Raw genomic sequence first — 13,635 nt, 5'->3', positions numbered from 1 at the left:
TTTTTTGTAAGTCGTGTTTTGTATGTTGGGAAACTTCATCTTTCGTGAAATTTTCTTTAATTATATTTAGAAAACTAGAGAGTAGTGTGATTTCATGTCGTACTCTTATATGTTTAGATGTTTCTGTCGGTGAGACATTTGGTATCTGGATTTCGTTTTCTAATATCGATATATAACTATATATTATCGCAAAAACTTCATTGGTGAATATGGAGTTTGCTCTTTGTGAGTTATGATATTGGATGCTTTTTATATATTCTGAGAATACTTTTGAAAATTCTAAATCAAGGTCGTCTGTTTGAATTATATTTTTATTGTGATTCTGATTTGGTGAGTTGAATTCTATGGAGTAGATTCCGTATTGTTGTGTTAGGTTACATATATCTTTTAGATAGTGATCGATAATTTGTCTTTTGATTTTTACATCTGGGAACTCTGTTTTACATGGACTGATTCCGGGTTCAAACAAATTTAAGAGTAAATTTTTGCAAAATATATGCTGTCCTCTATCAGTGGTTGCATCTACGATAAAGGGGAAGATATCATCATCATCTGGACTTTCTTCACCTGGGGTGTGCGTTGAGCTCATTTTTTCGTTCGATGACTGTTAATATGTAATTATCAATGTGTCTAATTGGTTGATTCCAATTGTATAAATGTACTGGTTTGTGTTTATACTGCTTTTTTATTCTTCTTTTTCCTCTTTTTGATGAATTTGAAGTTGTTTCTGAGTCAGAGAAATATAATTGATCGTGAAATGGGCAATTTTTATCTATTGATTCTTTTAGTTTATAAAGTTCGTCTAAACTGTTGGTTTCTGATTCTGAAAATGCGTTTCGATTTTTTGAAAATCTTTTTCGTGTTAGTTGTCTTTGTTTAGTTATTATTTTTCTCTTTAATGTTTGTCGTTTTGTTCTAATGTATCCAACTGTTTGTGTATGAGGTGTGATTACAAGGTCGTATTTTTTGTTATCTATTTCACAATTGTGTAAAACGATTGTTTGTTTATTTCCTAGGTTTTTAAATGACATAAGGTTTAGGATGACGGGTGCAAAAGGTTGTTAAATGATTTCTATTTGCTTAAACTGTTAGTCCTTACGATTTTTTTGTTAGCCTAACCTGGGTCTATTTGTTCAGGGTTGGGGAGAAAAGTATATCAATTCCGAAGAATGATTTTATACTTTCTCGTGGCTAGTGTAAGCTAAGGTGTTAACTTACTTAATCTTACTTAAGGGTAGTGATTGTGTTCAGGGTTGGAGAATAGTAAATCGATCCACAAGGTTCAGGTATAATTAGAACGCGAGTAGTTCGTTAGATACTATTTTAAACTTACTAAGTCTAAGATTTATCCTGGGTCTGGTAAGAGGGGGGATCAAGTGAAGGATGAATAACCGAAGTTCTTCACTGTTTATCCTAATTTGAATGATTAGTTTTGTTCAAAAATTTCTATTAGTCCTGGGTTTTTAGAAAGGGTTGGATAGTGAATCGACGTTTGAGGTCGTTAGACACTAGTTAAGTGGGTGGGGGAGAACAAAGTTGTTCTTTTTGATCCAAGGATAGGCCTTGATGATCAAGTTTTAAATTTAATTAAATAGAAAATGATTTAAGATCCAAGGATAAGCCTTAATGATCTGATTTTAAAATTAAGTGAATTTAAGTTTAAAATGATTTAAATTTGTGTAAATAAAAGATTTAGTATTTTTATGATATTAGTGAGCTTATGAATGCTGTTATGTTTAGGTGATGAAGCTGGAACAACAGGATGATTTATAATTACTAACCATTTATTGTCATGCTACTAATTTTTATTTTATTTTTTCAATAAATATTTTTTAAACATGTTTTGTATATTACTGCAGAAATTAGGAAAACGATCTGAGATCTTTTTATCAATCGTTATTGTATATTAATAATTTTGTTTAGCGCCTGTAATGATTTTGAAGATTGACTTCAAAATTTTATGTTTGCAAATGAAAATCTAAATTCATTGCTAGTAGTATTCTAAATACAAAAGTTTGTTCTGGCTTTTGCCGAACTATCATATAACTATATGGTAAGTTTCTGCTTTGTCGTATGTCGTCTCTGGTTCGAGGTCTTCTTCCAATTCCGGGTAGTTCTGTTATCGTTCGGAATATTGGCTCTGATCTATTGAGTCGTAGAGACATTTCGATTAAATTATTGTCGTATAACATTTTGTAAATGTTTTGTCTAAATTCTAATCTATTATTGGTTAATTCTAAGCTATTAAGGTCTTGTTCGAGACTTATGGTCGCACCAGATGAGTTATGACCGATGGGTATAACTCATAGAGTAATTTCGGATAGGGTACACCGTCTGCTCGTCACGCTATCTTATTTTCGGCCGGATAGATTCGTGCAACTTCTTAGTCTAATACCGATCCTAATCTTACTCTTATACTATCTAGTCTCAGGTTGCTTAACTAGTCTCTGCTAGGCTCAATAGATCTAGGGTATACTGGTTTATTGCGGTTGCTGAAGTCTTCTTGGAGAGTCAACTAATTTCTAAGTTAAATTCAAATCTCTCTGGTGCTGAAATTACAAGTAATTTCAGCACTTACAAATAAGTGGATTGTTAGTCAGATGGATCATGATTGGTTAATATTAAATACTTTACATTGGTAAAATATCTAATTTATCCAATCATAAAATGTAGTTTAGATCAGGTTCCATTATGTCTATTACGATTATTAGTTTTATGCTAATCGTTCGGACCGTTTGAAACTTGTCTTTGTATTCGGGTATGTTTTTGTATTTTTTCTTTTTTTAGTTTCTTTTTGTTTTCCATGCAAAATCAGGTACCTTGCAATCTTCTGCGCAATCAACTTTTAATACTTTCCTGCCACTCAATAAAAGTTAGGCGAGATATCTGGATAAAGGGTAACCAAATTAATGCCCAGCGATGTCTCGACTTCGTATTGAACTTGCCCGGACAGGGGTTCGCCGAATTCGACCTATAGACTTTGAAACAGTGTTTTCTTATTGGAATTCAGCGTAGTTTAAATTTTCGGAATCTAAATTTGCAAAAAAAATGAACAAAATGTGGAGTTTTCAGATCACAAACTTTAAGACCAAACAAATCTTTAAAATGCTTTGTTGTATTAACCGTTTTTTTTCAGTTGGAGGCTCCGTTTGTGCCTGAGACTAAAGGAGTTGGAGATGACAGTAACTTCGAGAAGCAGGACGAGGAAGCCATGAAGACATCTGAGACATGCAAGTTCGAAGAGGAGTTCAAAGACTTCTGATCCCAAATCTCCAACTACAAAAAACGCTCTTCTTCCTCATTGATATTCATAGATTAGTCACACTTTCTCATTTAATTCCGTTTTAATCACTTTAAGACAGATTCTCTGAAGAAGAGCTCAACCTATTTTGCTACTTTGTTAAAATTGTTTTCACTTTCGGACGATTAATTTTTTGTTTTTAAATGAAACAATCGTGAATTAGACAGTGCTATTGACATATTCGTTTTGTGACTCTGATGCTTTGATATAATTTTGATGCCATGATAAAATTGCGATTTTGTGGCTATGATAAATTGCAACAATAATTTTGAAATTGGCAGTTTTCACGATTAGAAGCTAAACTGAATTTGTTCATTCTTGAAGTCAGCTTAGAAAAATCTAACCCGTCCACTTTCACGTGGTGATTGCACCCAAAGAAATTTTGCAAGAGTTTGATTGCGCCATTTACAGTGATTTCCTTGTCACCAAGGTTGCAATGATGCGGTCGGAACCTTCTGTCCTACATGTACATCAACTGGCTACTGTAGCTAGTTTTACACTCTGATGGAAAGTAATTCAATTTTTGACTAAAGGGTAGACGTTTTTTCTTAAAATGAGATGCCCATTTGTACACCCTGCTATGGTTATTGAATGGTTCCGGAAATGCCCCGCTGTTAAATTCCATTTGTGACATCCGTAACCATTTCTTAATTTGACGTTCACGTAAATTGGGATTAAAACACGTAAAGTAAATTTTTTATTTTTTTTCCATTCTGCACAAATACACTTTCATACAAACTCAAAACTTACAACGAATTCACCCATTTCAAAAAGAATCAAAAAACTGATTGAGCGTTTGATTTGTTGGCCTCATATTGGTCTGAGACTCAAAGCAATTTCCTTCTTTCTTCATCAATGACTTCAATAAAATACCCTCGCAATCTTTCAAATCTGGCGGTTTCAAACCACGCACGGCTAGAAGTGCCTCAAGCAAAACTGCCCGACACAAAACCAACTTCCATAAATGGAAACTCCAACGCAAAGCCGAACTACATCTCGTTCAGTCAGGACGATGCTTCTCGGCCGAACAGTACTTCGGACTCGCTTTTAAACAACACGAACATGAATTTGCGACGACTCAGCAACGCTGGTGACTTCAAAATGGAAATATTCAATACAACCGCAAACATAGAACTGAATCGAGTATCGGTTAGAAACTCTTCGTTGAAAAATAGCAAGAAACGTCGTGAAACGAAAGCGAACATAGAGGAAAACGGGCGCACTATGCCGACATCTAGATTAGCCGACCAAATTCAACATTTACTCGACAAAGAAAATCACGAAGATAAAGAAGACGATGAAAATGATGATGAAAAATCTACAGACGAACGAAATTGTTGTGAAAAATTCATTGGTATGTTTACATCAACAATTGATCCCCAAAGTAATGTTTACCTTATATGGTTATTTGTTACCAGTTGTGCTTGGTTATACAATCTATGGATTGTACCTGTTCGCTGGGCCTTCCAACTTGACAACTCAAAACCCTGGATTTACGACAACGTCTATTTCTGGTTTTGTCTAGACTATATGTGCGACACTATATATCTGATGGATATCTTACTGTTCAAAACCCGACTTGAGTTTATTGACAAGGGCAAAAAAGTTTGTGTTTATGAACAAACTCGAGCTTTTTATTTTGCTTCGTTTCAATTTAGAGTTGACGGAATGTCACTTTTACCTTTGGATGTTTTGTATTTTTTATTTGGGTATAAAGGATGGCCTTGTCTTCTTCGTTTTGTTCGAATTCTCCGATACAAAGATTACTCGGAGTTCGTCGTCAAGTGTGAACAACATTTGAAAAGTCCGCATTTATTTCGAATCACGAAAACTTTAATGTACCTTATTTTTGTAATTCACATGACTGCTTGTTTGTATTTTGCAATGTCAACCGATTTCGGTATTGGGAAAAATCCTTGGGTTTACCAGGGAGATATTCAGATTCCATTTGTTTCGGCGTATTTACGCTGTTTCTACTGGGGTTTGAAAACGGTAACTGCGATCGGTAATTCTGATTTTCCGATTACGTCACGTGAGCTGTTGTTCAGTATGACTAATTACTTAGTGGGTGTGTTCTTTTTCGCGATTGTGATTGGTCAATTACGGGAGGTGTTGGATGCGGCCACTAGTACTCAGAATGCTTTCAGAGGACAGTGCGATGCGACACTGAACTACCTCAGGTAAATGACTCTATTTAGCACCCCGAAGATTTAAATTAAATATCCCTAGCCATGATGGAAAAAAGCTTAAAACTTTTTTGTTGATTTTCAAAACAATTTCGAATAAAAGCTTTTCTCATCTCCGCAAAATGGGAGTTTACATGCGCGCGAATTATACAGCAGAAAAAAATGAAGATGGTCAGACAAAAAGTGAGTCGTGAATAAGTGCCAAAGGGGTTCCTTTGGATTATGAGCAAATTACATTTCCAAGAATGGCGTGATATCTACGTTCACTCTTAAAGCCCCTGAGTCCTTAAAATCACTACTTGCACTTACTTGAACCTTATGAGGGTTCATTCAATCTAGAATCCAGATTCAAAAATGACTATTGTTTTTGTGTTCCAGAGCGAGGAAGGTGCCGGACTACATGTTGCTGAAGGTGCGCATGTGGTTCGACTACGTGTGGGAGACACAGAACATGGTGGACAACAGGGAGGCTCTGGACTCCCTCCCAGACAACCTCAAGGCAGAGCTGAGATTGGACGTCAATCTGAAAATACTCAAGAAGGTCACCATATTCCAGGTAACGAAAAAAGTATCAGAATAATCGGCTGTAGAAAATTCTACCTTCTATGATCAAAAAGTGTATCAAAGTGATCCTTCATATGCGGAAACTGCCTTTTTCGCAAGTCCATTGACATAAATTTTGACATCGCTCTTCTAAAGTTCTTGAACGATGAAATGCAAGAGGTGTAAAGAACTTATCATCAGATAATTCAGATGCGTTAAACAGTTAGTAGCCAATACTAACGAATAATGAGTAACATAGAAAGGATAAATACAGTCTTTTAATCTTTTTTTTTAAAGTAATTAAATCGAAATCTCCTGAAATTAACTGGAAAAATGAAAACTTTTTGAGCTCTTTGCCTCTTTGCAGGGCCTGAGTGAGATGTTTCTGAATGACCTTGTGCTTCGACTGCGTCCCATAATCTACATCCCAGGGGACTATGTGTGCAAGAAGGGGGAGGTGGGCAAGGAGATGTACATTGTGAGCAGGGGTGTGGTCCAGGTGGCGGGGGAAGATGAGGCATCTGGGAAGAGGGTCATTCTGGCCACTCTGCAGCCGGGGGCTGTGTTTGGAGAAGTCAGCTTGTTAGGCATCAAAGGTTGGTGGTTCAGACTTAGTATATGAATTTTTGGCGCATTTTTGGAGCCAAAAAAAAACTTTTTTTTTTTTTTTTGAAAAGTTAAATAGTCAAAGTTTTGTTCATCTTAGAAAACTGAAAACCTTTTATAATAAAACAAATATCATATAAGCTTATTTTTTCTTACATTTAGCAAATGAAGCGTTTAATGCAGTTCAAAAGAGAAAAAAAAATCAAAAAACCTTTGATTCTTTTTGACCCTTACAGTGCTTTATATACAAAAAGCAACTCAATACTAATTCATTAATCAATTAACAACCTCTCGATTGTTAAAAAAAAGAAGTTTGTTCTCGTGACAAATGAAAGTCAAATTTACTAATTGGATTTCCCTCTTTTTAGGAATGAGCAGACGAACAGCCGACATAATCTCACCTGGTTTCGCAAACTTATTCGTCCTTGAGAAGTCCGACTTGTACGAACTAACTAAAGAGTACCCAGCAGCTCAAAAAGCAATCAAAGAACGCACTCGACAGGTTGCGAAACAATACGGCAAATCTGCCAGTCGCTTCCGAGAAGCGAGCAAACTTCTGGTCGGGAAGAAACCGGAAATGATGACAAAACTACTGAAGAAAAACTTGGTTAAAAAGGACCCGAATGACCCTGACGACCCTGGAACAGGCGATGCTGCAGGTGTTACCGGTGGATTAAACCCTGGATTTCTGGCCAATTTGAAAAGCCAGATTGAGAAAGAAAAAATGCGAATTGATGAAGAAAACAAAGCGAGCAGTTCGAGTGCACTGAATCAGAACGCATGCTCATCTTCAGCTTACTGTGGTGTTGATACCAAAGAGAAGGAAAATTATGTTTCAACAAGGTTGGAACAACCGAGTAAAATTTCGAGTGTCGATCATTCTGATTACCTTGAATCGCCCTCTAGCGGTCGCGATATGTCACAAGAAGGAAGAAGATCCAGGTATCGTCAAAAACCAGTACCACCACCTCGGCAAAAGGGGTCAATTTTGAAATCTTTCGGAGCTCCCCAATCGCTGGATGAAAACTTGGTTCGTTTTCAAAACGAAGAGCAAATGTCGAAAGAGTCGCTGAACTACAAACAAAGTGGAAGTTTGGATTTCGGAACTGACACTTTGAAGTTGGAAAAACGACGAGGGTTGTGTGAAGACCTGGAGGAATTCAGGATGCCTCCTCCAATTCCTCAGAAGCCGGATCTTGGGCACTTTAGGAGTTCTCGCTTCCAGACGTCGACTGATAGTTTGGCCAGCTCGCTGACACCTGTTACACTTCGCAAAAGAACGCGAGAGGTGAACACTTTGTTGTTTAGTTTCTTTTTGAACGTCGAAGATTTTTCAATTGAACATCAAAAATGAACATTTGTTGGAACTTAATGGTGATTGCTGTTAGAGATGATTAAACTATTTAGGATTTTTCCCCAGCTAAGACTTTTAGATTTTTAATTGCTGTGCTTGTTATGTAAAATATTTGTTTAAAGTACTTGAACAGAATACCACTTGAAACGTATTCTGAAATTTAGTTTGAAGTTACTTTGCTTTCAGGCATCTATAAAGAGGGAGACCAGAATAGCCTCGAGCAGCCAGTTGTCCCGAATGAGCAGCCGAGAGTGTGCGGAACTCCTCGTGAACACTCTGGACCACTTCACTCTTACCCGAATGATAGAGGGCGTGGTCACAGCAGCTGCCGCCCAACTGGACCCGGAGCTGTTTGGGAGTAGCAGACAAACTAGTGTGAATCATGAGGGGGGAGGGGAAGGGACAGGGGAGCAGGGGCATTCCCAGGCGGAGAGACAGCACAAGTTCTTACAGCAGCCATCTCAGCAACAACAATACGACAGGTTATAAGATCTCCAATGATATCTTTCCTTCGGTAGCTCCAGTCGTGGCTAACTTTCCTTCGGTTGCGACGGTCGCGATTAATTTTCCTTCGGTTGCTCCGGTCGCGATTAATTTTCCTTCGGTTGCGACGGTCGCGATAAATTTTCCTTCGACTGCACTGGTTGCGGACGCATTGCCTCAGTCTGTAAAATCTGAAAACATCAAGTTTTGGTGTGAAAACTGGTATTTTCAGACAGAGGTGACAAAAATTCGATGTTTTCAGAGCAAAATTGGATTTTTTTTATACCTTGCAGACTAAGGCAATGTGTCCGCAACCGGTATGATTGAAGCAAAATTAATCGCGACCGGCGCAACCGACGGAATTTTAACCGCGACTGGAATTACCGAAGGAAAGATATCATTTGGTCCTAACCGTCCGATCATAAAACTTTAATCTCGTCCCGGGTTGCAAGTGTAATTCGACAACTCGCTACAAAAGAAAGAGAACGCGTTATTTTACACAGAAAGAAAGTTGATTTCAAATGGTGAAACTTAAATAAAGATATTCTTAAAAAATCTGTTTTCATTAAAATACGCCAGCAACTTTTATAATCGTAAGCAGTCTTCCGTGAACGCCAAAAAGGCTATAAAAAAGGCCTTAAAGCATTAAACGAATATAAAAATTGTCGAGACACTCATTAGATGACATGATAGTTTCTTTGAATTTAACACATGAGAGAATTAGAAAACTTTAAGAATCCCAGCACAAAAACTTTGAGATTTACCAGTATAATTTTCAATCGTGTAAACCATATTTAATTAACCAAATTGATCTACAAAGGAGCTAAAGGTCTTTCATTATACAAACAAATGTTTCCTTTGCCTGAAAAATCTTAATGATTATATTTCTGCAAGATGCTGAAAACCATAAGAATCTAAAAAAAAATCGATGAAAATTTTTTTTGGGGGGTCGTAATGTTAAAAAGTGTACGGAAATTCGAGCGGTGAAAATTTCAATTCGACTGGAAACAATCTTGCTAAAAGAACCCAAATACCTTGGTCAGCCGAATCAATTTTCAGGTGTATTTCCAGTAAACCGAGTTGTCAGTAGCTTTTGGGTTTAGAAAGAAATATTTTAATTGCGGAATTGAAGGTTGTTAGAATTAGTTAAGCCCGAGATAGATCAAATTGCTTAACATTTTGGGCTCGTGACATCAGAAATTTTATTTAATATATTTTTTTATTGTTTGCTACTGATGAGGAAGTATATGATACAAATCTCATTCTTCAGTTCATTGGATAACGCAACTGAATGATGCAATAGTTATGAAATTATGTTATGAAATTATGAGTAAATAACTTTTGGTTGTCTATAAAATAGATTTTTGTTTAATATGGTTATTTGTTTTTCTTTTTACTCACCGTCTGCAATTCATTACTTGCAAATTTCACCATGTCAATTTCTTCGGAAAATTAGTACATACCCTACCCGGGTTGACCAAAACTTCTTATCATACAATTTCCGTACATGAGAAAATTCTTGTCACATTATTTATACATTTCCATACTTACAGAAAATTATATGAAATATCTGTGATAAATTTTTGTTAATATACGGAAAACTAGAAATTTCCCATTTATGAAAATTGTATGACTAGATGTTTGTCATTTATGAAAAGTGTATGATTAACATTTTTTTAAAATGAAGTGAGGCAAATTAGTACATACCTTACACGGGATGACCAAAAACTCTTATCATACAATTTCCGTACATGAGAAAATTCTTGTCACATAATTTATACATTTCCATACTTACAGAAAATTATCTGAAATATCTGTGAAAAATATTTGTTCATATAGGGAAAACTAGAAGTTTCCCATATATGATAAATGTATGACTAGATGTTGGTCGTTTATGAAAACTGTATGATTAACAACTTTTAAAAATAAAGTGAGGTAAAATATACGTCAAAGTCTATCACATAAAACGTGCAATCTCCGAACAGAAAAGAAAACTTGAGAAAAATTGCAGTATTTAGAGGTTTGATGATCAATTTCTGCTTTCCATGCAAGTAATTGTTTTCAACTCTTGAGCAACCATCAAATTCCTAAGCCTAATTTAATGGAAATTAGTACCTGGGACTAAAAACAAACCTGTACGTGAGTCGGACTACCCAAAACCCAGAAACTGACAAAAACTAGAGATTCAACCATTCCAGTGATTTGCTCCAAACTCTCTCACCTAACACCAGTTTTGCATTTATTTTCATAAAGTACTAGTCATTTTTATCGTGCAAGAATGTAAAACGTTAAGAAACATTTTCCAACTAAATTTAAAATAATTAAAATTTCTTAGATGAAGCGCCTCAAGAACCGATTGTTCTTGAGGCGCTCCATCTATGAAGTTGAGTTTTTTTCAAATGATTTTTTCCCCGATTTTTAGCGTGTTTTTATTTAAAAAAACGCTTTATTAACCCATAATTGTTCCATAAGTTCTTTTCAGAAGATCTGTGAATTAGCGCTTCAAAGCGCTTCTGTTGAACGATAATGCTATTAGCTCGCTTAAAAGTTTTTGAAAATTGTTTTTAGCATTTTTTTGATTTTTTTAATCAAAAAAACTCTTATCAAACAATTCTCATATACCGGATTTGTATGATAAGCATTTTTCATTTCAAACTGAAATGCTGTTTTCGATGAAAAACAGCTTACATTCACCAAAAAACGCTTGTGACTCATATACAGTTTCTTAAAAAACATTTTCAAAAGATATCTAAAAACATTATCAATAAGGAAAAAAATGATTTTAACACACAATTATTTATAAGAATCAATAAAGCTCAGAAATAGTTTAAACCTTTTTTGAACCATTTTTCAAAACTGTATGAAAATTGTATGACAAGCATTTTTTCCATAAATTGATGTATGGAATTGTATGATAAGCGTTTTCGGTGAAAAAGGTCAACCAGTGTAATTAGGCGATCACAATTATGTAGGGTCGTCATATCTAGCTTCGAAGTATGTTAAGTAACTCGTTACACAATTTGTTCACAAACCATTGTTTCTCTTGAGATTTTGGGACTTTGCAATGTTATAGTTCGACCACCTTGTATGGCGCCAGCAGCATCCAACATCAAAAAGAGAACGTCAACCAATCAGAGCCGGAGCATTACACCTCATTGGCCGATACAAAACGCATGGAAAGACAGCGACCAATCACAAGCGAGAACAATTCAACCAATAAAAATAAAGATTTTGGCGAAACCACAAGTCCTCCGAACTACAAGGCTTCGAGTGGTTTTCCAAATATGGACGGTGTCAACATCCCGATAGATCTGGACGCTCTGCTGGACTCTCTGGTCATTCCATGGGACCCACCAGACAACGATATTGATGACATTATGAAGGGTTTGCGACAACTATTTTGTAATTTTTCAAAAGTTCTATTGATTGTTTTTTTCCTGTTTATGGGAACTTTTTTCATTCTGTATAGTATTTATTCCCGTTGAAATTAATTGTGAGTTTAGACTTCAAATAAAATCCAATGATTGAGTTCAAAAAATGAATGGGAATATGTAGCAAATTTTGATTCGCCGGCTCAATTTTATTTAAGCTCCAAGTTGTTGATCAATAACTCTTTACTAAAATTGATTTGGATTGTTTTTTTTTCAGCGGCGGACGAAATGCAATCGAAGAAATCCTCCCGCGACAATCTTTTCAGTCCAACTATGTTATCCAACCAACTTAGCCACCACCACAACAACAACAAACCATCCTCTGAGAACGTCAGCACCCACATTTTCAACAGTCCCAAACCACCCCGATCCGAACACTCGTTCAAGCCCACCACCACAACACCTGAACAACATACACCAATTGACGAATTCAAACCTCGTGACCGATCTCACGTAACTTATCTGGACCAGAATCAGACGAGATTTTACAACGGGGCCAATGAAGGAATGACTAATTTTGCGAACCCTGGATCCAGGGATTCCTCCAGGTCTCCGGTACCCGAGAGGCGTGCCAGGAGTCCGTTGCCGAGACATAATTTGCCCTATGGAAATGGAAATTTTCGAAGATTTTAAACTGTCTGCGGCGCAGAAAATTAAATTAACCAGTTGAAATCCACCGCAAAAGTTTCCACCGGAAATATTTAACTTAATGCGCAACCATCACCAAATATTTAACTCACTGCATACTAATTTCACTTGACTATTCAAGTTCATCCTTATTTAACCATTTTAAAATTTATTTATCATTATTAGAAACCTGTAATTATCAGTTCACCTTTTGGCGTATTATGCGGATTCCTTGACAATGCTATAGAGGAAACGAGGCTTTTTTCTTTGCTACTGGGCAAATTTTTAAGCTAACCAAATTTTTAGCGACTGCTCGTATCAGGGTAAAATCTTGAAAGATTCGAATAATCTCTGACATCGATTAAAAGCTTTGTCAAAAAAATTCATTGAGAAAAGTCTTTTAATGTAAGTATTTTAATTTTTTCCCTTATTTTTCCTTAATTTATCCGTGCACATGATACGTGAAGCTTATAATGATATAATTTGCGAATGGCTTGTGTCAGTTCAATTTAATTTGTCACTTGATATGTCGAATTACATCGCGTGCTAATTATTCCTATTTCAGTCGTCAAAAGACTCCCATATTCAAACTATTGTAACTTTGCAGAGCTTCAAAACCGCTGAAATATCTTTCTCATCAGAAAAAGTTTCAAAAAAGTTTAAAAAAATTTCCGATTTTTTAATTCATTTTTTGATTATTTTCTGGTTGTAAGCAACGACACAGTGTACATCGCGACGTATACGCTTATAAATTCTACCGCACGATCGAAGACGAAAGGCAGCTCAAATTTCCTCATGTTTGAAGGCTGGTTTCCTGATTTCCTAGAGATACAAGCATGATTCTGTGAGTGCATAAAAACTGCAATGGCTCATAATAAAACCAATCAAGTTTCTACTCGGCTAAAAATTTGTCCCAGACTCAACTTCCTTGTTTTCTACCGGTTAGGTCGATTGCGCCCACTCTTAAGAAATTTAAGCAAAATGAAAAAAAATTGTAGAAAAACAGCAACGAGCTAAAAATGTTTGTTTTTAAGCGATCAATCCTGAAATTTTGAACTTATTATTCTAATAATTTAGAAATTTGGCACCGTTATAGTTCTTTTT

At 35.9% G+C, this 13,635-nt stretch overlaps 2 protein-coding genes across 2 annotated transcripts in view; both read left to right on the top strand.

Annotated features, from left to right (window-relative positions):
- The window catches only part of LOC134846873 (cAMP-dependent protein kinase catalytic subunit 1-like), a 47,136-nt gene extending 43,874 nt beyond the window's left edge, over positions 1 to 3,262 (top strand). Inside the window, exon 9 of the mRNA XM_063864284.1 lies at positions 3,137 to 3,262. Within this exon, the coding sequence (XP_063720354.1) occupies positions 3,137 to 3,262 (126 nt within the window). The remainder of the gene's footprint in view (positions 1 to 3,136) is intronic.
- Positions 3,263 to 4,085: 823 nt separating this feature from the next.
- Positions 4,086 to 12,820, top strand: LOC134846594 (uncharacterized). The gene is made up of 7 exons (XM_063863978.1): positions 4,086 to 5,481; positions 5,866 to 6,043; positions 6,398 to 6,626; positions 7,005 to 7,924; positions 8,177 to 8,472; positions 11,547 to 11,857; positions 12,122 to 12,820. Exons 1-7 carry the CDS (start codon positions 4,157 to 4,159, stop codon positions 12,535 to 12,537), a joined length of 3,675 nt encoding a protein of 1,224 aa, XP_063720048.1. The 5' UTR covers positions 4,086 to 4,156; the 3' UTR covers positions 12,538 to 12,820.
- The last annotated feature ends 815 nt before the right edge of the window (positions 12,821 to 13,635 follow it).

This window comes from Symsagittifera roscoffensis, chromosome 5, assembly GCF_963678635.1.
Source record: "Symsagittifera roscoffensis chromosome 5, txSymRosc1.1, whole genome shotgun sequence".
NCBI lineage: Eukaryota > Metazoa > Xenacoelomorpha > Acoela > Convolutidae > Symsagittifera > Symsagittifera roscoffensis.
This window is presented reverse-complemented; position numbering and strand designations above follow the sequence as displayed.